General features: G+C 42.4%; 1 protein-coding gene across 11 annotated transcripts in view; it reads left to right on the forward strand.

The window, feature by feature from the left end:
• Positions 1-25663, forward strand: part of LOC307074323 (protein NLRC3-like) — a 270634-nt gene that overhangs the window by 17698 nt on the left and 227273 nt on the right. For 2 of the 11 annotated variants that reach the window (XM_079734412.1, XM_079734413.1), the window contains exons 2-6: positions 13755-13851; positions 16579-16692; positions 17439-17552; positions 18283-18396; positions 19140-19253. In XM_079734412.1, the coding sequence (XP_079590538.1) occupies positions 13769-13851; positions 16579-16692; positions 17439-17552; positions 18283-18396; positions 19140-19253 (539 nt within the window). In that variant the 5' untranslated portion in view covers positions 13755-13768. Of the gene's footprint in view, positions 1-1324; positions 1534-13754; positions 13852-16578; positions 16693-17438; positions 17553-18282; positions 18397-19139; positions 19254-19993; positions 20062-20739; positions 22523-22957; positions 23132-24766; positions 24941-25451; positions 25626-25663 lie in introns of those variants that run through there. The other 9 variants (XM_079734408.1, XM_079734410.1, XM_079734409.1 and 6 more) reach the window with 9 other exon arrangements.

Genomic DNA, 25663 nt, shown 5'->3' on the forward strand with positions numbered 1-25663 from the left:
CGATACACAATATATATCTCGATATTTTGACATTTCCACTAAAGCACTTAAAAATGCTTGATTTAACCCTTTGATGCATAGTCACACCAGTATGATGATTCTAGTAGTCCCTGCAACATATGTCTGCATTAAACATTCTTATTTATACTGTATTCATTAGAGGTTTCTATTAGAACAATTTTAAACTTGTGTGCAAAAGGGGTAAATCACAACGAAGTTAAATTTAACAAAACAGTTTTTATTCAAGGCAATTGCAAAATGCACATAAGCTTTTAGAAGCTGGTAAATGAAAATAAATAATGCCATCTGACCATATGACATTCTCCCAATCCTGTTCTGGATCATCCAAATGCTCTCTAGCAAACTTCAAACGGGCCCGGACATGCACTGGCTTTAGCAGGGGGACACGTCTGGCACTGCAGGATTTGAGTCCCTGGCGGCGTAGTGTGTTAGTGATGGTAGCCTTTGTTACTTTGGTCCCAGCTCTCTGGAGGTCATTCACTAGGTCCCCCCGTGTGGTTCTGGGATTTTTGTTCACCGTTCTTGTGATCATTTTGACCCCACAGGGTGAGATCTTGCGTGGAGCCCCAGATCGAGGGAGATTATCAGTGGTCTTGTATGTATTCCATTTCCTAATAATTGCTCCCACAGTTGATTTCTTCACACCAAGCTGCTTACCTATTGCAGATTCAGACTTCCCAGCCTGGTGCAGGTCTACAATTGTGTTTCTGGTGTCCTTTGACAGCTCTTTGGTCTTGGTCATAGTGGAGTTTGGAGTGTGACTGTTTGAGGTTGTGGACAGGTGTCTTTTATACTGATAAGGAGTTCAAACAGGTGCCATTAATACAGGTAACAAGTGGAGGACAGATAATAAAACAAAACTGCAAGGCAATTTTGTGTAATTATAAAGTAAGAGATATGACACCCTGTTACACTTATACTCATACTGAGCCAGTATTCTGTGTACTTATACTCATACTGAGCCAGTATCCTGTGTACTTATTCCACTACTTAGCCAGTATCCTGTGTACTTATACTCATACTGAGCCAGTATCCTGTGTACTTATACTCATACTGAGCTAGTATCCTGTGTACTTATACTCATAATGAGCCAGTATCCTGTGTACTTATACTCATACTGAGCCAGTATCCGGTGTACTTATTCCTCTTAATCTCTCTTTTGCTCTACTTTTGACTCTTGAGCTGCTGTTGTGTGTGTGTGTGTGTGTGTGTGTGTGTGTGTGTGTGTGTGTGTGTGTGTTTGTGTGTGTGCGTGTGTGTGTGTGTGTGTGTGCGCGCTTCGTGGCTTCGTTTTCCCCGCAAACACGTGACGTTCACTGAGCGTGGCTGCTCCTTCACTTCCTCATCTAACTGTCTGTCGCAGCGAGCAGCCCTTCTTCCTCCGCTTTTAAAACCTTTCACCTGATTTACTTGTTTTATAAAGACTTTAACCTCCGTTTCTTCCCTTACATTTATACTTTTACAACTTTATACCGTATGGACGCATTTTAATCCTGGAGTAGATAAGGTAAGGTAGGTCGACAGTTCACTAGCGTTTATATTGTCTTTGGGTTGCTGGAGTATAATGATCAACCAGTTTACTACCGTTTATATTGTCTTTAGGTTACTGCTATATAATAATGATCAACCAGTTTACTACCGTTTATATTGTCTTTAGGTTACTGCTATATAACAATGATCAACCAGTTTACTACCGTTTATATTGTCTTTAGGTTACTGGTATATAATAATGATCAACCAGTTTACTACCGTTTATATTGTCTTTAGGTTACTGGTATATAATAATGATCAACCAGTTTACTACCGTTTATATTGTCATTAGGTTACTGGTATATAATAATGATCAACCAGTGTACTACCGTTTATATTGTCTTTAGGTTACTGGTATATAATAATGAGTTTACTGTAGAGAACACAAGGTTAGTTCATGTTTCACTGCTTTTCTAACCCGTGTGGTAAATTGAACACTGCTTACACACGCCTTCAATATTCAAGTGATTCGTTTGTCTTGTTGCTACTGCAAATTAAAAGCAGGAAGTGACAGAAGTCATTTGAATGTGCTGATCACATTCAATCACAAGTTAAAAATGTGTGCGTATCGACTACGACGCTGAAGTTGGCCTCCGATTCGAACCATCTGATTCGGCAGTTAGGTAAAGGTTAAGGGATTCTTAACGAGCGGCATGGAGCGACTGATTCTTCGTCGTTTAACCTCTTCAGTCGCGGTAAAGCGGCTTTAATTGGTCTAGATTATCTAAGAGAGTCTAAACAGTCTTTAAAACACAGTTTACAATTTATGTAACCTTTATTTGATTAGTTTAAATACCAAAAAGGGGAGATTTCGCTGCTTTTTTTTGCATCTGGACCATTTTAGAACTAGTCCTGATTGAAAACCACTACACCTAGACTCTTCAAATCTGGACTAGTTTATCACAGTGAGGCTATACATTATAAAACATAGTTTCAGATTTGTGAAACCTTTTCCCTATTTGTGAAAATGCAATAAAGACACATTTAAACGCTTTATTGTGGTCCAGACCGCATTAGTTCAGTTATAATAGAACATATGGTTTTAGGGGGATAAATCTAATTTAATAAATCTTCGATCATAAAACCTCTTGTCCTTCAACTCAGTTCGAGTTTTGCTTGTTGAACCATTTGTAGCTTACAGACAAATATAATGTCTAGGAAACGCAGCTTTGACGTCAACAGCAGACGTCACTTCCATCAACCCCTTGATTGTAGTGATTTCTGTGGACACAATCACGCACACACAGTACACACACACAGTACACACACGCACAGTTCAAACACAGTACACACAGTACACACGCAGTACACACACAGTACACACGCAGTACACACACAGCTCAGACACAGTACACACACACACACACAGTACACACACAGTACCTACATAGTTCACGCTAGGGCTGGGCGATATGGCCTCTAAATGATATTGCGATATTATTTTGCTGTATCGCGATACACGATATATATCTCGATATTTTGACATTTCCTCTAAAGCACTTAAAAATGCTTGATTTAACCCTTTGATGCATAGTCACACCAGTATGATGATTCTAGTAGTCCCTGCAACATATGTCTGCATTAAACATTCTTATTTATACTGTATTCATTAGAGGTTTCTATTAGAACAATTTTAAGCTTGTGTGCAAAAGGGGTAAATCACAACGAAGTTAAATTTAACAAAACAGTTTTTATTCAAGGCAATTGCAAAATGCACATAAGCTTTTAGCAGCTGGTAAATGAAAATAAATAATGCCACGTGTAGATGTAGGCCTACATACTGTAGCCTATTTCTATAGAGTTCAAGCTCAATGACCCGTAACAAAAACAGAGCTCAATGGAAAAACTGCAGAAACCCCATCACATTTCAAAACATAAATTAAAGTGCACTCTTTGTGCTTGTCACTAGACATTTTAAATTAAAGTGCACTTTTCAAATCAACGTAAGTTAAAATGCACTTTTTGTGCATGACGTCAAACAAAAGGTCTGGTCAAAAACGGCAAACTAAAATGATTGTGTTCTGTGTGTTTGTGACAACCAGTCAGTACCAACAGGTTATCTAGAGGTTTTGTGCCAAAAACACAAGCCTATCAACGGCGTCTGGCTTGAGAGCTGCCCGGTGGCATGTAACTATATTCCCACTGGTACCGATGGGGAGCTGGCGGGCACACACAGATACTTTTTCGCCACATTTTTCAGGTTTGGAAACATTTCCTCATGGGTCTTCCACCACTGCAGGGGATCTGATTCACTGTCAGCATCGACGGACTGCAAGTAGGCAGACAACTCTGTTTCAATCCGCTCTCTCTGTGATGATGTGGCAAAGGATGTTGTTGCCCTTTTGAAGAAGCTTCTGAGGGTTTTCTTTTTTGGTGGCTCTGCTGGCGCTTGATGAGGCTGTGAAGAAGACGACTCAGCTGTGCCATGGTCAGACTCAGACAGCATTGCCTCCATCTCTGATATGGCTTTGCACTTGATTTCCTCCACCTTGTCTTCTGCTACGTATCTTGTTTTGAACCTAGGATCCACTAAGCCAGCCATGTCCAGCAGGTCGTTGGTGGCAGGGTCATCAAATTTCTCCCTCAGGTAATCCAGGATGGAGACTTTGATAGACTGGGTCAGTGCAGTGTCATCCTCCTGAATTGCCAAGATGCTGGAGTGGAAGAGATGAAGCACAGGCTTTACATAGGACACTGTGACGTAGCCCTCACCCGATAAAGCATCGGTGAATTCCAGGAGGGGTTTTAGAGCCTTGTGCAGTGACTCGAGGACTTCCAGGTCTTGCCAGGTCAGAACAAGATGCCTTGTTTTTTTGTCTGAGGCCAAGACTTGTGAAATAGCTCGCTGCTGCTCCAGCACCCGCTCAAACATTTTTGCTCGGGAACCCCACCTGGTAGGAGACTCACTGATCAGCTGGTGTGCAGGTATGTTCAGCTCTTGCTGCGCTGTGGCCAGGTCTCTCCTCTTCTTCCAACTGAATGAGAAGCTGCTCACAACCCTCTTACAAACAGCAACAGCACGATCAATACGGGAGTCTTTCATGCTTCTCTCTGAGAATATAAAAACCAATAATTCAGTCAATCAGCTTAACACCAAAAATAATTTTGCCAATTATTTTGTAAATACAGCACTGTGCAAAGGTCTACATTTAATTGTAAAAAAAACTAAAGTGAATGAAGATGCTTTCAAAAATAATTAAATTAAAAGTTTGTACTGACACACTAATACAGAAAAAAATGAATTAACATCTAAGACAATTTATATAAAAACTCTTGGGTGCCTAAGACTTTTGCACAGTACTGTTTTCTACAAATCTGTCTAAAATCCATTTTAGCCAAAAATACACACATATATATATATATATACACACACACACACAGTGGGGCAAAAAAGTATTTAGTCAGCCTCCAATTGTGCAAGTTCTCCCACTTAAAAAGATGAGAGGCCTGTAATTTTCACCATAGGTATACCTCAGCTATGAGAGACAAAATGAAAAAAAAAAATCTAGAACATCACATTGTCTGATTTTTAAAGAATTTATTTGCAAATTATGGTGGAAAATAAGTATTTGGTCAATAACAAAAGGTCATCTCAATACTTTGTTACATGCCCTTTGTTGGCAATGACAGAGGTCAATCGTTTTCTGTAAGTCTTTACAAGGTTTTCACACACTGCTGCTGGTATTTTGGCCCATTCCTCCATGCAGATCTCCTCTAGAGCAGTGATGTTTTTGGGCCACACAGACTTTCAACTCCCTCCAAAGATTTTCTATGGGGTTGAGATCTGGAGACTGGCTAGGCCACTCCAGGACCTTGAAATGCTTCTTACGAAGCCACTCCTTCGTTGCCCGGGCGGTTTGTTTGGGGTCATTGTCATGCTGAAAGACCCAGCCACGTTTCATCTTCAGTGCCCTTGCTGATGGAAGGAGGTTTTCACTCAAAATCTCACGATACATGGCCCCATTCATTCTTTCCGTCATACGGATCAGACGTCCTGGTCCCTTGGCAGAAAAACAACCCCAAAGCATGATTTTTCCACCCCCATGCTTCACTGTAGGTATGGTGTTCTTTGGATGCAACTCAGCATTCTTTCTCCTCCAAACACGACGAGTTGAGTTTTTACCAAAAAGTTATATTTTGGTTTCATCTGACCATATGACATTCTCCCAATCCTGTTCTGGATCATCCAAATGCTCTCTAGCAAACTTCAAACGGGCCCGGACATGCACTGGCTTTAGCAGGGGGACACGTCTGGCACTGCAGGATTTGAGTCCCTGGCGGCGTAGTGTGTTAGTGATGTTAGCCTTTGTTACTTTGGTCCCAGCTCTCTGGAGGTCATTCACTAGGTCCCCCCGTGTGGTTCTGGGATTTTTGTTCACCGTTCTTGTGATCATTTTGACCCCACAGGGTGAGATCTTGCGTGGAGCCCCAGATCGAGGGAGATTATCAGTGGTCTTGTATGTATTCCATTTCCTAATAATTGCTCCCACAGTTGATTTCTTCACACCAAGCTGCTTACCTATTGCAGATTCAGACTTCCCAGCCTGGTGCAGGTCTACAATTGTTTTTCTGGTGTCCTTTGACAGCTCTTTGGTCTTGGTCATAGTGGAGTTTGGAGTGTGACTGTTTGAGGTTGTGGACAGGTGTCTTTTATACTGATAAGGAGTTCAAACAGGTGCCATTAATACAGGCAACAAATGGAGGACAGAGGAGCCTCTTAAAGAAGAAGTTACAGGTCTGTGACAGCCAGAAATCTTGCTGGTTTGTAGGTGACCAAATACTTATTTTCCACCATAATTTGCAAATAAATTCTTAAAAAATCAGACAATGTGATTTTCTGGATTTTTTTTTTTCATTTTGTCTCTCATAGCTGAGGTTTACCTATGATGAAAATAACAGGCCTCTCTCGTCTTTTTAAGTGGGAGAACTTGCACAATTGGTGGCTGACTAAATACTTTTTTGCCCCACTGTATATATTACACTCTCCTGTGAGAAAATAATAATCATTTTTATTATCAGCAATGTTATAACATCCTATTGGTAAACATAACACTGTAAAAGTGTGTGTGCATGATGTGAATTAAATATATATATTTAATACACATGATGCACATACTTTTTAATTGCATGAAACATTATGAAGTATTCTCTTAGTGTTATGTTTACCAGCAGGCCGTTATAACGTTGCTGATAATAATTAAAAAAGGAGACAAAAACTCACCAATCGCGAGGTGCAGCCGATGGCCAAAACATTGCAGTCTTTTCCACTTATTGAGGCTCACAACTTTGACGATGTTACTGCCATTATCAGTGGTGATACACACTCTTGACGAGCTTCTGTTAAGTTCCATGACATGAGAGCATCTTGTAATCCTTGCGCGATGATCTCGCCTGTGTGATCATCCGGGAAAAAGCACGTTTGGAGGCATGAACCCTTCAACTCCCAGTTGTCGATGTAATGTAAAGTTAAACTGAGATATGGCTCACAGGTTCTTCTGGACCACAAATCCGTTGTTGTACAGAAGTGGGTCACATTTGTTAGCTGGTGGGCCACCTTTTCTCTCACTTTATTGTATAACTCTGGCAGAGCTTTCTCCGCAAAATATTTGCGACCAGGCAAGTGATACTTTGGGTCAAGCGTCTTTACAAGTTTTTGAAATCTGGGCTTTTCTACCACACTCACTGGGGCCATGTCTTTGGCGATGTAGTTAGTTACCGCGGCCGTGATTTCTCTCCATTTTGGACTTTTTTTGTCATACGGGATTGATTTGGAAAACGAAGAAGCCAGAGTCATTTGCGTCTGGGCTGATTGCTTTGGCGTTTTGGCGGGACCGGGAGATGTGGACATGCGGAGTTTCAGGCACTCTTCATTTTGTAGTGGGTGAATTTTCAAATGGTGGAACAAATTTGTGGTACTACTACATTTTGTGGCAACGGGTTTGCTGCATATTTTGCAGATAACCGTTGTTTGTGCAACATCTTCCTTGCGGTAACCAAACCACTGCCAGACGATGGATCCAGTGCTGTTCTTTTTTGGAACCAGTTCGTCCGCCTCGGCGCCTCCATCTTCCATTGCCATTTCTAAATTCAACACGTAGGGCTAACGTTTAAAATAGCTAAACTCTCTTCACTTCTTTCGTGCTCTCGTCTCCTCGTTCCCCGTTTCCTCCAAACAAACATGCGCGCTGCCTCGGCACTTCTCTGTCTCTGGGCGAGCGTGTGTGTGGGCGCGTGTATGTGACGTCAATTGAGCGAGTGTGTGTGACTTTTTTTTCTGTGTCTGTGAGCGGGAAAGCGCTGCGCTAAAGCAAGTCACACTCGGTCGCGGCGGCTTAGAAACTGACGTAACAACATACACTCGATGTTCACGATATAGTAATTTACTACATCTCATGTAGAACAAGTCGCGATACATCGAGTATACTCGATATATCGCCCACCCCTAGTTCACGCACCCACACACACACACACACAGTACACACACACACATCCTGTGTACTTATACTCATACTGAGCTAGTATCCTGTGTACTTATACTCATACTGAGCCAGTATCCTGTGTACTTATACTCATACTGAGCCAGTATTCTGTGTACTTATACTCATACTTGTGATGTTGTAGGTTACCGTATGAATAAGACGAGCGGACAACTGTTTATCAGAACTGATTCTTTATCTCCAGGATAGCAATGCATGTCAGACTCCTTTGTGTACATACGTCATGACCAATACCATATACGGCAGTGTCGCAAACACTACATCACTCCCCTTTTTTTTTTAACGTCACAACATTCCTGAATGGGCATACATGAACTTATGCATTGTAAACAGATGAGGCTACCATTTACTTGTGGCTTCTAGTAAACAACATAACATTTCACACAGTACCAAACAGTACACATATTTCTGGTTTCAAATGTCTCATACATGTATTAAACCAGTGCTATAACATTCCCAGTCATTTGCATAACAATCTCTGTGCAAGTGTGTAACAAAACAAATAACAAAATAAAGAACAAATAACAATAAGTGCAAGTGTATTTGGTATGATCAGTCATTAGAAGAAGCCGTCATGTCTACTGACAGCAACATGAACTATGTTGGCATATTGCCTTTGACCAACATCTCACACATAGTCCCTTAGGTACGGAGGGCGCTGTCGTATGGTTCTGGAGGGGTACCTTTGTGGCCTTGGTGAGGCACCAGCGACAGTGTTACCATCATCCTCTTCGTCGGGATCTGATGTAATGTCCTGTATCTCTGGGTTCACCCTTTTGAAAAAAGATGAATTGCGCGTAATGGAATGTCCATCTCTGGTCGCTGTGACCATTGAGCCCTTCACTTTTGAAAAAGTATGTGGCTCACTGTTGTAGGGTGTGGTAAGCTTGTTGTGCTTGGGTTGTTTGTGAAGCACTGTGTCGCCAGGAATGAGGGGGCGTGGTCTCGCGTGACGGCGTGCGTCTGAGTCGCGCTTCATCTTGGCCTTAGCTGTGTTGTCCCTGTCTCTGACCGTGTGGTCAAGGTTCTTTTCGATGGTTGAGGTGAGTGTGGGGACCTTTGTGTGCATCTTGTACCGTAGTACAAGTTCGGCCGGTGATATTTCAGCGGTGCTGTGAGGCGTAGAGCGATACTCACGGAGGAATGTGTTGAGTGTCTGCTTCCACGGGATGCTCACAGTCTCTGACACTCGGATGGCTTTCCCGAGTGTGCGCATGAAACGCTCTGCCGTCGCGTTGGCCTGAGGCCAGAGCGGTGTTATCTTCCGATGATGGAAACCTAGGCAGTCAGAAAACTTGGAAAACTGTTCACTGTTGAATGGTGGACCATTGTCAGTTATGACCACTTGGTGTATACCAAACATGGAAAACACTTTGTCAAACACTGGGATAACTGTGTTAGCTGAAATAGACCTTATTATCTCAACTACAGGGTAGCGTGAGTACTCGTCTATAATAACTAAGAGATACTCTCCCGTAGGGAGGGGGCCATAGAAATCTGCACTGACATTAAGCCAAGGGGCTTCTGGTAGATCTGACATTCTCAGGGGCTCTGACTGGGCTATGGGTGTGTTTGCTTGACATGCTAAGCATTTTTTTAATGTGAGGTGCCCTGATGTCCTTCATGGGCTAACTGTAACACTCTGCGTTCAAGGGACGCTGGGATGATGATCCTCGTGCCTCGGAGGATGATGTCGTTGCTGGGCAGCACGCTCAGCTCTTCGCTGACTCGGATGAACTTCTTCAGAGTAGCAGCATGCTGGGTGTTGTCAGTGATCCTGTGCCACATGTTTTGTCTGATGTAGGAAGCGACCTCCTGTAGTATCGAGTCCTTGAGTGTTTCTTGTCTGATCTCGGCGAGGGTCATTGCTTTGGGTGTAGCATGGTGGGTGATGAAGTTCACATATTCTTCTGCTACCTTCCCTGCTCTTGTAGATTCTCCCATTGGTGTCCGGATGGGGTGAAGTGACTGGTAGTCGGCGGGCTTCTCTGCGCCTTTCCGGTACTCCACGCGAAAGCTGTAGGGCTGGAGTCTCAGTCCCCATCTCGCGATTCTCGCCGGTGGTTTTGATTTTGGGTTATTCCAGATCACTTCGAGGGCCTTGTGGTCTGTGACCAAGGTGAAGGGGTTTCCGTAGATATATAAGGGGAAATGTTCACAACTCCACACGATGGCCAATGCTTCCCGTTCAGTCTGTGAGTAACGTCTTTCCACGTCACTCAGAGCACGACTGGCATATGCTATGGTGTGCCTCACCCCTTTTTTTTTTTTCTCTGTGTCCTTAGCTGGATCAAAGAACGCCATGCCTGTGTCACTGGTGAGGCTGTCCTTGATGGTCTGTACCGCAGCAGTGTGCTCCGGTCCCCAGCTCTATTGCGTGTCTTTTTTTGTGAGCTTGCGTAGTGGTGCGGAGATGGTGGCAAAGTCTGGTATGAATCGCGCGCAGTAGTTTGCCATGCCGAGAAGGCTTCTCACCTCCGACGGGTCCTGTGGGTCGTTGGCCTGCTTGATGGCGGTGACCTTTTTGGGGTCTGCTGAGATCCCGTCTGCTGAGAAAATGAATCCGAAGAATTCAAGGCTGGATTTGTCAAAATCACACTTCTTGCGATTGAGTGTGAGACCTCTCTCTCTCTCAGTCTCTGGAACACCGCTCCGAGGGTGTCGTCGTGTTCAGCCTGTGTCTTGCCGTGGATGATGATGTCGTCAGTAAGATTTTTGACACCGCTGATTCCTTGTAGTGTCTGGCATATTGCGTTCTGGAACACCTCTGCTGCAGACGATATTCCAAAGTTCAGGCGTTTGTATCACCTCAGACCTTGGTGTGTGGTGAAGGTCGTGATGTATCTGCTGGCCGGGTGGAGCTCTAACTGATGATACCTGGCAGTCAGATCCAGCTTGGAGAAGACAGTAGCTCCGTTGAGCTCATGGATGACGTCGTCCATGGTGGGTGTGATGTGGCGTTCGCGCTGTATGGCGGTGTTGGCTTGTCTCATGTCGACGCAGATCCTCACTTTATCCGGGTCTTTTGGTTTGGGAGGCGTCACAATTCTGGAGACCCATGGCGTGGGCCCTGTGACTGTCTCTATGATGTCATCATTCTCGAGTTTCATCAGTTCATCTTCAACTTTTTTCCGGATGTGAAATGGCGCCCGTCTGTGTGGCTGACAGGTAGGCTGCACGTCTTTGTTGATGTGTAGCTTGACTTGAAAGTCTTTCAGTTTGCCTATTCCCTGGAAGAGCTCTGGATAACTGTCCACCAGCTCGTCTGCAACTGTTGTGCCGCTTGTGGAGGAGACCCTGTTGACTATTTTAATCAGGCCAAGCTCATCAGCTGTTTTGTAGCTTAACAGAGAGCAGCCATTGCCCTCCATCACGTAGAACATGCCCTTAGTCTTTTTGTTCCCTGCCTCTATGTCGCAGTTAAATGCTCCAGCTATGGGCAGCGGGTTGGTGCAGCCATAAGGATATATTTTTACGCTGACTGTGGTGAGCTGCCGGCGCGGAGTCATTGTGTTGAAAACAGACTCACTGATGATATTCACGGCAGCTCCAGAGTCTATGAGTGCTGATATCTTGGTATCGTTGAGCTTGATGCGTTTCTGTGGCTGCATATTGTCACTGTTGCTGTTTATTATAAACACATATTTTTCATCGCTGCTAGACGAGTTACAATCATCATTCTGCCCTGTGCTGGTCACATTGTACACTTTGCGTCTGTGTTGTTTACCTTTCTCTCTGTCTGCGTCTTTTGGTTCAAGCCCTTGGGTTGATCCTCGTTGCTTAGATCGGCATTGTCGAGCAAAGTTATTCATTCTACCGCATGCTTTGCAGTCCTTGCCCCGTGCCGGGCAGTCTCCTTCATGTCGATATTGTCCTCCACAGTTTCTGCAATTATTGTTGGGCTTGCCTCTCCCAGTGTATTGGCTCGGCCGCCAATTCTGCTGGATCACATTCACTGATGCAGTAGCTATCTGTTCCATGCCCGCTGCTTGCTGTTCGGACAGTTCTAGCGACCTACCATGGTCGAGAAGGTCATCTAAGTCCTTGTCAGGCTCTCTCAGCGCGCGTCTGCGCAGCCTGGTTGAAGTGCAGCTTTGAATCAGCTGTGCTTTGATCTCTTTGTCAGTGTCTGCAAACTCACAGTTCTTTGCAAGCATGCGTAGTCTAGTGCAGTATGTGTCCAGATTATCGCCTGGCAGTTGCACTGCCTTTCTGAACATGTAAACCTGATATTGAGTGTTCTTCTTGGGGGTGAAGTACGTTCCAAGCCTTGCCTTTACGTCCGCATATTTGTCTCCCTCTTCTGCGAGCGTGTCATAGATGTCATATACGCGCTCTCCTGCTAGGTGCAGCAGCATTGCCTTTAGCCTAGCATCGCCGTTGATGTTGACAGCAGTAGTGTAGTTTTCAAACCTCTGCACCCATTTGGTCCATCGCGGTCCCACCGAGCTTGGATCCGTTTCTGAGTCAAATGCATGGAGTGCAGGAGTGTGCGCGAGCGACATGACGAGAGCCGCGTGTAGCGTAGGCCACTCAGTCCTCGGAATGCTGGCTATGCTAACTGTGAAGCTAGCTAAACTACCGCAGTCTGCGAGAAGTTGTAAATTCCTCTTCTCTTCCGGACTTTATAGTTCCATATTTACCCTCGTCGCCAATGTGATGTTGTAGGTTACCGTATGACTAAGACGAGTGGACAACTGTTTATCAGAACTGATTCTTTATCTCAGGGATAGCAATGCATGTCAGACTCCTTCGTGTACATACGTCATGACCAATACCATATACGGCAGTGTCGCAAACACTACAATACTGAGCCAGTATTCTGTGTACTTATACTCATACTGAGCCAGTATCCTGTGTACTTATTCTACTACTTAGCCAGTATCCTGTGTACTTATACTCATACTGAGCCAGTATCCTGTGTACTTATACTCATACTGAGCTAGTATCCTGTGTACTTATACTCATAATGAGCCAGTATTCTGTGTACTTATACTCATACTGAGCCAGTATCCTGTGTACTTATACTCATACTGACCTAGTATCCTGTGTACTTATACTCATAATGAGCCAGTATTCTGTGTACTTATACTCATACTGAGCCAGTATTCTGTGTACTTATACTCATACTGAGCCAGTATCCTGTGTACTTATTCTACTACTTAGCCAGTATCCTGTGTACTTATACTCATACTGAGCCAGTATCCTGTATACTTATACTCATACTGAGCCAGTATCATGTGTACTTATTCCTCTTAATCTCTCTTTTGCTCTACTTTTGACTCTTGAGCTGCTGGTGTGTGTGTGTGTGTGTGTGCGTGTGTGTGTGTGTGTGTGTGTGTGTGTGTGTATTGTCTTTAGGTTACTGGTATATAATAATGAGTTTACTGTAGAGAATACATCGTTTGTTCATGTTTCTCTTCTTTTCTGACCCGTTCGATTGTCTTGATGCTACTCCAATTAAAAGAAGGACGTGACAGAAGTCCTTTGAATGTGCTGATATTTAAGTTAAATCTATGTGCGTAGGGACTGGGGATTTACAGTTTAATAGAGCTCGTGAGTACGCCCCTTCCGGTAGACCCTGTCGTGTGGGTCATATTTATGATCTATGACGTGACGTCCATAATGCTTTAGTGTGACACAGCCACAATGATATTCTCTGTCAATGAACAGCTAAAGTTCATAAGGAGTTGTGTTTGTGTCCAGGTCTCCAGTCTACTATGGATGAGGAGAGAGAGGAGGGGGGTCCTACCTCTAAAACCACTCTGTCTGGGGAACATGGCCGCCAGAGCAAAGCTAAGAGGTAAGAAGAGGATCTCTCTGTCTGTGACTGTTGTCCATCTCAGAGCTCAGCAGTGATACATCATGTGCCATACATCTGTGTGGGGGTGCCTGTGTGTGTGTGTGTGTGTGTGTGTGTGTGTGTGTGTGTGTGTGTGTGTGTGTCAGAGATGGAAATTAACCTTTTTGCCCACCAGCCACTGTGGCAGGTAGATTTAAAAATCTGCCAGCCACTCATCTTTTTTACCAGACACTTTTTACACGCTATATATTTTTTTAGTATATGCAGACATTTTAAACAATATAATAGTAACAATAGATAAGAAAAGTGTTTTTCATGCACATCATTTTTTCCATCAGAAGTGATTTTTATTGTTAGTAGGTGCTACCAAGGAACTGAGTTGAAAATGTTATACTCTTACCGCATATGATAAACAATACACAGGTATCTGCCATGTTAAGTCATGTTTATTTCAAAGGTGTTACGATGACAAGTTTGGGGATAATTCATCTATACTAAGTACTTTCAATAAAAAACAAATTGACATATTAACAATAAAACAACATGCATGGCTACACCATCATAAGTCAATAGGAACATTTGTTTTTTCAGTGCACTGGCCTTTTAATTTCTTCAATTCAACCAGATGTATAATGAAATCTGCCCCTATAATGCAACAGATGTATCCTCTCGGTATAGGAAGACTCATACTCTGACTATGCATTCGAAATTAAACATTTGAAAACAGACCATGAAGAAACAAGGACAAGAAACAATGACTTAATAAGTGCAAGACACATTGAAAAACGTCAGAATACATTAAACTATATATATATATATATATATATATATATATATATATATATATATGAACTCGTTAGCGTATCTGTTTGTGTACGTTCGCTATGCAGCCCTGCTATTGCGTCTTCACAGACTGGCTTTTGTCAAAGGAATACCCGGTCAATGATGGATTTAATATGGACACAAACGACTAAACATTGGATCTTTGTATGGATTTATATGCACGTTATGGGATGAATTGATAAGCTCCTGTAAGGGCTACCATGGCGCAGATGACAGCTGATTTGGAACGGAACAACAGCAAAGTAAGGAACTCCGACTTTTTTACTGTTCAATTATTAATGCTGTTTTTAAACAAGTATTGGAATACTCGCTCAGAATATCCAACGAGTATTCGAAGCCTGTAAAATGGTATTGGGGACAGCCCTACATCTTAGCACACACACTTGACATCTGTTTTGACCAGACTGACAGAAAGCAGCTGTTTGCCAAACAAGTGAGCAGAGCTCTAAGGTTACCCAACATGCTCGTTTTTGGACAGCAACAAGCTATTGCATTAGGCCTAATAGAAAATAAAAAATTAACTTACGTGCAGTGCCATTCGAAGTCTTGAAATGGCCTTCCCTTTTTGGAAATTGCGTGTGCATTTCAAAATAGTACAGCCTAGAGAATTCTATCAAGCTGGGCTGTTTTGAGGCTAATGAGCGTCCTGATCGCTGTCGTGGTTTCGGGCGCTGATTTTCCCTTGGCAATTTTCAAAACATGAAGGTGACTTTTGGAGGACTCGTGGTCCTTCACGGCTTCCAATTTTAGGTTTTGTGTCCCACTCACAAAACTATTGGACCTGTGGCCATCCGAAGCATGTTTACGACAGAGAGCACAGAACATTGTCTGGCTCATCCCGTCAAACACCAGCCAGTCACGGTGTTGCCCACTGTCCGATGTTCGCCATCTCTCATTAAAACAACGCTTCTTTTTGGGGATGACAGCCGTACTATCGTCCGCCACCTGTACCTGGCCTACACTCTGTCTCAGCTACACTCTCCTCAACGCAACATTGCTTTCTCTAGTAGTTCTTTCTTTATATGTCAATAATTAGCCTAGCATACTATACCGAATGTTGATACCGGCATATTATCTCTATGGTTACCGGTATATTATCCCGGATGTTTACAGTCGCAGTTCAGCAATAGAGGCGTAGAAAAAGAAGGGGGCCGGATGTTGACAGTAATGGTTGTGGAACTGTGCAGCGCCGTATGACGAATGTATTAAATATGCAAATTTGAACGGACCTGACTGGAAAGTATTACCCGACACAGTGTCGAGTGAAGTGACACAATTCACCCGCCACCATACAAATCCACCCGCAAATGGCGTGTGGCGGGTGTCAATTTCCATCCCTGGTGTGTGTGTGTGTGTGTGTATGTGTTGTGTTGAAGCCCAGAGCAGCAGCAGAGAGCAGACTCCCCTGGACCCAGCAATCAAATTAATGAAATTAATATTAAGACGACTTGTGGCAGACTTTACAGGTTTAATGTTTAAAGGCGCAATGTCTTTCAAACGGCCCCATTTATTGAATCTGTTTGAATTTATCTCAGGAGGTGAAGTGATTTGTTGAAACAAATTATCCATGGAGAATAACACAGGTCTGTGTAGAAATGTAGAAACTGACTGCTCTATTTTCTATGTTAGCTAATCGCATTGTAAATAAACACTCTATGCACAGTATGAAGGGTACTTAGTGTGCTTTTATGGCAACATGTAAGTGCTTAAATGTCATAATAACTTTTTCTGCCCCCCCCTCCCCCCTTAAATTTCCATTTCAATAAGGTGAGAAAGATTATTGAAATCAAAAGTTATGAGAAAGTAGTTGAGTGGCCCTGCAATAAATGATCAAATAAAACAACATCCACAAATCCTAACTTCCAGATGGTTCTTGCTTTTCAGAAGGAGGCAGGAGAGAGCAGACTCCCCTGGACCCAGCTGTGTCTCCATGAAGAGTGACTGGTCTATGGATCCACCTGCTACCTTTAAAGATGGACGCCCCTCCAGAGAGAAGAGGTAGGAATTTCAAACAGACGATGAAAACAGACCAGTTTGTTGTTATGAGACTCTACTGATACTGATGTTTACAGGTCAGGAGGAAACAATAGATTGTTTGTGTGTGTGTGTGACTGTTGTCCATCTTAGATCTCAGCAATGATATATCATGACTTCATCATTAGTCTTAGTAACAGCTGTGCGTGCGTGCGTGCGTGTGTGCGTGCGTGCGTGCGTGTTTTGTTGCGTTGTGTTGAAGACCAGAGCAGCAGCAGAGAGCAGACTCCCCTGGACCCAGCAATCAAATTAATGAAATTAATATTAAGACGACTTGTGGCAGACTTTACAGGTTTAATGTTTAAAGGCGCAATGTCTTTCAAACGGCCCCATTTATTGAATCTGTTTGAATTTATCTCAGGAGGTGAAGTGATTTGTTGAAACAAATTATCCATGAAGAATAACACAGGTCTGTGTAGAAATGTAGAAACTGACTGCTCTATTTTCTATGTTAGCTAATCGCATTGTAAATAAACACTCTATGCACAGTATGAAGGGTACTTAGTGTGCTTTTATGGCAACATGTAAGTGCTTAAATGTCATAATAACTTTTTCTGCCCCCCCCTCCCCCCTTAAATTTCCATTTCAATAAGGTGAGAAAGATTATTGAAATCAAAAGTCATGAGAAAGTAGTTGAGTGGCCCTGCAATAAATGATCAAATAAAACAACATCCACAAATCCTAACTTCCAGATGGTTCTTGCTTTTCAGAAGGAGGCAGGAGAGAGCAGACTCCCCTGGACCCAGCTGTGTCTCCATGAAGAGTGACTGGTCTATGGATCCACCTGTTACCTTTAAAGATGGACGCCCCTCCAGAGAGAAGAGGTAGGAATTTCAAACAGACGATGAAAACAGACCAGTTTGTTGTTATGAGACTCTACTGATACTGATGTTTACAGGTCAGGAGGAAACAATAGATTGTTTGTGTGTGTGTGTGACTGTTGTCCATCTTAGATCTCAGCAATGATATATCATGACTTCATCATTAGTCTTAGTAACAGCTGTGCGTGCGTGTGTGCGTGCGTGTTGTGTTGCGTTGTGTTGAAGCCCAGAGCAGCAGCAGAGAGCAGACTCCCCTGGACCCAGCAATCAAATTAATGAAATTAATATTAAGACGACTTGTGGCAGACTTTACAGGTTTAATGTTTAAAGGCGCAATGTCTTTCAAACGGCCCCATTTATTGAATCTGTTTGAATTTATCTCAGGAGGTGAAGTGATTTGTTGAAACAAATTATCCATGAAGAATAACACAGGTCTGTGTAGAAATGTAGAAACTGACTGCTCTATTTTCTATGTTAGCTAATCGCATTGTAAATAAACACTCTATGCACAGTATGAAGGGTACTTAGTGTGCTTTTATGGCAACATGTAAGTGCTTAAATGTCATAATAACTTTTTCTGCGCCCCCCCCCCCCCTTAAATTTCCATTTCAATAAGGTGAGAAAGATTATTGAAATCAAAAGTCATGAGAAAGTAGTTGAGTGGCCCTGCAATAAATGATCAAATAAAACAACATCCACAAATCCTAACTTCCAGATGGTTCTTGCTTTTCAGAAGGAGGCAGGAGAGAGCAGACTCCCCTGGACCCAGCCGTGTCTCCATGAAGAGAGACCGGTCTATGAGCCCACCTGCTACCTTTAACGATGGACGCCCCTCCAGAGAGAAGAGGTAGGAATTTCAAACAGACGATGAAAACAGACCAGTTTGTTGTTATGAGACTCTACTGATACTGATGTTTACAGGTCAGGAGGAAACAATAGATTGTTTGTGTGTGTGTGTGACTGTTGTCCATCTTAGATCTCAGCAATGATATATCATGACTTCATCATTATTCTTAGTAACAGCTCTGCGTGCGTGCGTGTGTGCGTGCGTGCGTGCGTGTTTTGTTGCGTTGTGTTGAAGCCCAGAGCAGCAGCAGAGAGCAGACTCCCCTGGACCCAGCAATCAAATTAATGAAATTAATATTAAGACGACTTGTGGCAGACTTTACAGGTTTAATGTTTAAAGGCGCAATGTCTTTCAAACGGCCCCATTTATTGAATCTGTTTGAATTTATCTCAGGAGGTGAAGTGATTTGTTGAAACAAATTATCCATGAAGAATAACACAGGTCTGTGTAGAAATGTAGAAACTGACTGCTCTATTTTTTTATGTTAGCTAATCGCATTGTAAATAAACACTCTATGCACAGTATGAAGGGTACTTAGTGTGCTTTTATGGCAACATGTAAGTGCTTAAATGTCATAATAACTTTTTCTGCCCCCCCCTCCCCCCTTAAATTTCCATTTCAATAAGGTGAGAAAGATTATTGAAATCAAAAGTTATGAGAAAGTAGTTGAGTGGCCCTGCAATAAATGATCAAATAAAACAACATCCACAAATCCTAACTTCCAGATGGTTCTTGCTTTTCAGAAGGAGGCAGGAGAGAGCAGACTCCCCTGGACCCAGCTGTGTCTCCATGAAGAGTGACCGGTCTATGGATCCACCTGCTACCTTTAAAGATGGACGCCCCTCCAGAGAGAAGAGGTAGGAATTTCAAACAGACGATGAAAACAGACCAGTTTGTTGTTATGAGACTCTACTGATACTGATGTTTACAGGTCAGGAGGAAACAATAGATTGTTTGTGTGTGTGTGACTGTTGTCCATCTTAGATCTCAGCAATGATATATCATGACTTCATCATTAGTCTTAGTAACAGCTGTGCGTGCGTGCGTGTGTGCGTGCGTGCGTGCGTGTTTTGTTGCGTTGTGTTGAAGCCCAGAGCAGCAGCAGAGAGCAGACTCCCCTGGACCCAGCAATCAAATTAATGAAATTAATATTAAGACGACTTGTGGCAGACTTTACAGGTTTAATGTTTAAAGGCGCAATGTCTTTCAAACGGCCCCATTTATTGAATCTGTTTGAATTTATCTCAGGAGGTGAAGTGATTTGTTGAAACAAATTATCCATGAAGAATAACACAGGTCTGTGTAGAAATGTAGAAACTGACTGCTCTATTTTCTATGTTAGCTAATCGCATTGTAAATAAACACTCTATGCACAGTATGAAGGGTACTTAGTGTGCTTTTATGGCAACATGTAAGTGCTTAAATGTCATAATAACTTTTTCTGCCCCCCCCTCCCCCCTTAAATTTCCATTTCAATAAGGTGAGAAAGATTATTGAAATCAAAAGTCATGAGAAAGTAGTTGAGAGGCCCTGCAATAAATGATCAAATAAAACAACATCCACAAATCCTAACTTCCAGATGGTTCTTGCTTTTCAGAAGGAGGCAGGAGAGAGCAGACTCCCCTGGACCCAGCTGTGTCTCCATGAAGAGAGACCGGTCTATGGGTAAACCTCCTCATCCTCTTCATTTATAATTCATCAATGTGGAGATATCTTTCTTCTTGGGGGTTTAATGGTTTGATCCAGATATGAACGGTTATTGTGGGTCGATCAGGTTAAATGGTTTGATCCAGATGTGTAGGGTTATTGTGGGGGTATCAGGTTAAATGGTTTGATTGTTATGTAGGGTTATTGTGGGGGTTTCATGTTAAATGGTTTGATCCAGATATATAGGGTTATTGTGGTTCGATCAGGTTAATGGTTTGGTCCGGATATGCAGGGTTATTGTGGGGTATGAAGTTAAATGGTTTGATCCAGATATGAAAGGTTATCGTGCGTCCATCAGGTTAAAGAATGTTAAACAATAAATGGCAAATCAACAGCAGCATAACTATAAGTGGAATAAGTGGAAGAGATGCAGCACTATCTTGTTATATCAGTATATGAAGTTAATTTCCACTGATTCACTATCACTGTTATTATCATTAGACCAATGATTTTGCTGTGTAAATAACAAACAAAAAAGAAAAAAAAGGTATCCATTCCTTGTCAATACCAGCTTCTCAAACCACAAGTACTGAGGTCAGTAAATATTATGAAGTTGATCATTTTACAGGAAATATTAACATGCTTCAACTGATGTCACAATCCACTATCTGATGTCTTCTGTTCATTCTCATGTAGGATCTGCTGCTGTTGAGTGCCAACATAAAATCAAGTCTTATTTGAAGAAGAAGTTCCAGTGTGTGTCTGAGGGAATCCCTAAAGCAGGAAATCAAACGGGTCTGAATTACTTCTACACAGAGCTCTTCATAACAGAGAGAGGCAGTGGAGAGGTCAACAAGGAACATGAGGTCAGACTGATTGAAACAGCTTCCAGGGCACCAGCCAAGGAAGAAACACCAATCAAATGTGAAGACATCTTTAAACCCTTACCTGGACAAGATAAACCAATCAGAACAGTAATGACAACTGGAGTGGCTGGCATTGGTAAAACCATCCTAACACAAAAGTTCACTCTGGACTGGGCTGAAGGCAAAGCCAACCATGACATACACTTCACGTATCTTTTAACTTTCAGAGAGCTGAATTTACTGAGAGAGAAAGAGTTAAGCTTGGTGGAACTTCTTCATCGCTTCTTTAGTGAGACCAAAGAAGCAGGAATCTGCAGATATGAATGGTTCGAAGTTGTCTTCATCTTGGATGGTCTGGATGAGTGTCGACTTCCTCTGGACTTCCAGAGAAACCCGATCTGGACTGATGTCACAAAGTCCACCTCGGTGGACGTGCTGCTGACAAACCTCATCAGGGGCGACCTGCTTCCCTCTGCTCGCATCTGGATAACCACACGTCCTGCGGCAGCCAATCAGATCCCTGCTGAGTGTGTTGACATGGTAACAGAGGTGAGGGGGTTCACCGACCCACAGAAGGAGGAGTACTTTAGGAAGAGATTCAGAGACAAGACGCTTGCCGGAAATATCATCTACCACATCAAGAATTCACGAAGCCTCCACATCATGTGTCACATCCCAGTCTTCTGTTGGATCACTGCTACAGTTCTCGAGGAAATCTTAAAAACATCCCAGATAGAAGAGATGCCCAAGACCGTGACTCAGATGTACAGCTACTTCCTTTGGGTTCAGTCGATACAGGGGGACAGGAAGTATCATGGGAGAGCTGAAACAGATCTAAAATGGAGTTCAGAGAGCAGGAAGATTATTGTTTCTTTGGGAAAACTGGCTTTTAACCAGCTGGAGAAAGGCAACCTGATCTTCTACGAGGCAGACCTGTTAGAGTGTGACATCGATATCAGAGCAGCCTCACTGTACTCAGGAGTGTTCACAAAGATCTTTAAAGAGGAGTGTGGGATGTACCAGGACAAGGTGTTCTGCTTTGTCCATCTGAGCATCCAGGAGTTTCTGGCTGCCCTTTATGTCTTTCTGTCCTTCATCAACGATGGTGTCAATCTGCTCTCAGAAGAACCACCCACCTCTGGGGAAGATAAACTCCTCCTCCTCTACCAGAATGGTGTGGACAAGGCCTTACAGAGTGAGAACGGACAACTGGACTTGTTCCTCCGCTTCCTCCTGGGCCTCTCTCTGGAGACCAATCAGATTATCCTACGAGGTCTGCTGGGACAGACAGGAACTAGCTCACTGACCAATACAAAAACAGTGTCTTACATCAAGGAGAAGATAGATGGAGATCTCTCTCCAGAGAGAAGCATCAATCTGTTCCACTGTCTGAATGAGCTGAACGACCTTTCTCTAGTGAAGGAGATCGAACACTACCTGAGATCAGGAAGTCTCTCCGGAAAATCTCTCTCTTCTGCTGAACTGTCAGCTCTGGCCTTCATCCTACTGACATCAAAAGATCAGCTGTACGTGTTTGACCTGAAGAAATACTCTGCATCAGAGGGGGGTCTTCTGAGGCTGCTGCCAGTGGTCAAAGCCTCTGAAACATCTCTGTAGGTTCAATAATAACATGTATTACAATGCACAATATAAACATAACTGGAATATAAGGTTTAAATAATATGCAAAAGATCCCTGTAGGTTTATAACAACATGTATTACTATTCTACTCATAACATTATTAACATACTAGTTATAATAAAATACAAAACATCACTGTTGTCCTATTAACTTATAATGTATTACAGTACACAAAAGAGTATTCAGAACAATAGAATATAGAAGAGGTATCCATTCAAAAAACATTTTCAATCCCAACTTAAATAAATAAGTATTTAACATTTTACGTTGAATATATAATGAAAATGTATACATCTAATTATTTAGTAATTTTTGGTAAACTAATATTTTCTTCATTATGGAATAACTTAAAGATTTCCCTTGTTTTGATCGCAGTTCCTGACATGTTCTATTTATTTTGTGTAAAGGCTCAATGGCTGTCAGCTGTCAGAGAGATGCTGTGAAGCTCTGGCCTCAGTTCTCATCTCAGACTCCTCTAGTCTGAGAGAGGTGGACCTGAGTACCAATGATCTGCAGGATTCAGGACTGAAGCTGCTCTCTGCTGGACTGGGGAGTCCACACTGTACACTGGAAACTCTCAGGTCAGTTTTAATCAATGTGAAAACAGTTACAAATAAATGTTCAAAGTCAGAGATATATAACTCAGCTTATATCTCAGTACCTGTGATGATCACATTCATGACTTTAATATCATATAAAGGCTACCCCTTGTTGTTGAGGTGGATATTCTAATATATCCATAAGCTTGCAAATCTTTAATTATAAATATGAACCCAAAATAAACCGATAGTGTCCCCTGTATACAGGACGTTGATGGTTGAGAGCACAGTGAAATATAGGGGGTCTTGGGAAGGTCGGAGACCCCTAGTTTTATCCCTAAGACCTCCTGAAAGCCACAACAGCAACATTTTCATAAAAATGATTTGAAACTTGTAATTGTCAAACAAAATTTATTTTTAAAAGCTTTATATGTCTTCAGTATTCATTAATAGACGTACAAAACGTTTATTCACAAATATGAATAGGTTTCAGAAAGATATCTTTAATATTGTGTAACCAGGGTGAAGAGACTAACTTCTAAAAGCTCTTCATGTATACGATAAGTTATTGTTGATATGTAGGATACATCAATAATTATCTTTTCATTATTAATATAAGTCAACTCACTATTCTTTTTTTTTTTTACCTTGCTCAGTACATTTGGTTATATTGATGATATTTGGGTTCAACCAATAGGATTGGTTGATATCGAGAGTTCGGGGTCATCTTGGAAAGGGTGAGAGGTCACGACTGAGCGGGAAAAAGGAGAGAGAGGGAAGAGACAAAGGAGGAGAGTACTTTATTCTCTGTAGAGATCGCCCAGCTAAATGATGTTTATACATTTACTTCTTAGTTGTTTGACGGTTAAAGGAGTACGGGAGAGAGTGTATGTGGGGCCGGTTTTATTGGTGTTTCTGTTTGTGTCTGGGATGTTTTGGATGGAAACCTCAGTCTTCTCCACTCCCTATAATGGTACCGGGACTTTTTCTTGCACGTGTTAAGAGCGAAGAGTCAATTGTGTTGCAACACTGAGTCCATACATGCCTGCAACGTTTATGACGGCATATCATTGACAAAAGGCGCAAGCAAACATGACTTTGTGCAGGCAAACAACTAACACATCCGTGCGCACAAATTATTATTGTAAACACTTTAACTGCACTTGCGCTCAGCAGTTCTCTGATCGTGAGAGGAACAATAAAGCCTGTGAGGCAGAAACGATTCATTGAGCGCGCACGTAAAGTGAAGCACAACACAACTGACACCCCTGCACCCACAAATGCTGTCTTTGCTCTCGTGCTCGCAAACTGTTTTCCTGCTCGCTCTGATATTTTTCTCCTCTTAACACAATGTTCATAATATTGGAATAAAACTTATCATACAAAACATCTACATGCACCAATAACATGTATTACAATATGTACAAAAAATTTGCATGTACAAATTGCTTTTCAAACCCTACAAAACAACTATTAAATACCATACATTTTACACAAAATATACAATAAGATAAGGATCTAATGTATTGACTAATATATTTTTGTTAAATAATTAAAACATCTCTCGTAAAATATTTCAACACAATTCTTTCATAATGTTAAGTAAAGTAACATTTGTTATTTTAAACACAGTTTCTTGTTATTCTTGTATTTTAAACATGTTTATTTTGTTTGAAGGCTGAATAGCTGTCATCTGTCAGAGGGATGCTGTGGAGCTCTGGCCTCAGTTCTCAGCTCCAACTCCTGTAGTCTGAGAGAGCTGGACCTGAGTACCAATGATCTGCAGGATTCAGGAGTGAAGTTGCTCTCTGCTGGACTGGGGAGTCCACACTGTAAACTGGAAACTCTCAGGTCAGTTATCAGCCTCTTCTGCAAACTGGTTATTCTGGCTTCCAGTAAGTGCTGCTCCTGCCTGATGCATTTCTGTTGCTCTTTTCCCTGCTGACAAAACACTCCCTGGTTCTACACAATGTTAGAACCTATGAAGAAACGGTCTTAGCGTACCAAACACAGCAGACTTCTCCTGACTCCAACCAAACAATATCTCATTGAGTTGTAGCTATTGAGACAGGTGCATTTGTTTAAGATCCTTTCACATCCAAGTGAAGGAAGTTCTGCTGTCTGTGATGTCATCTCCCCACTTCCTCTTCCTGTTCTCAGACAGGGTGACACAGCTTTGTCTCCATGAAGTATAAATAAAGCTTTTACTTGTCCTCAATATGGAATGAATACATTTCATAAATGTGGTTACTTTAGTACGAACTGCTCTCAACCGGATAGAATAAATGGTGTGTGTGTGTGTGTGTGTGTGTGTGTGTGTGTATGTGTGTGTGTGTGTGTGTGTGTGTGTGTGTGCGTGCAGGTTGTCTGGCTGCTTGGTCACACAGGAAGGCTGTGCTTCTCTGGCCTCAGCTCTGAGCTCCAACCCCTCCCATCTGAGAGAGCTGGACCTGAGCTACAATCACCTAGGAGACTCTGGAGCTACGCTGCTCTCTGCTGGACTGGAGGATCCACGCTGGAGACTGGACACTCTCAGGTATGGAGAGGACAGCTCACCACTCAGGGACAAAGTCT

The sequence above is a fragment of the Pollachius pollachius genome (assembly GCF_949987615.1).
Source record: "Pollachius pollachius genome assembly, chromosome: 4".
Taxonomy (NCBI): Eukaryota; Metazoa; Chordata; class Actinopteri; order Gadiformes; family Gadidae; genus Pollachius; species Pollachius pollachius.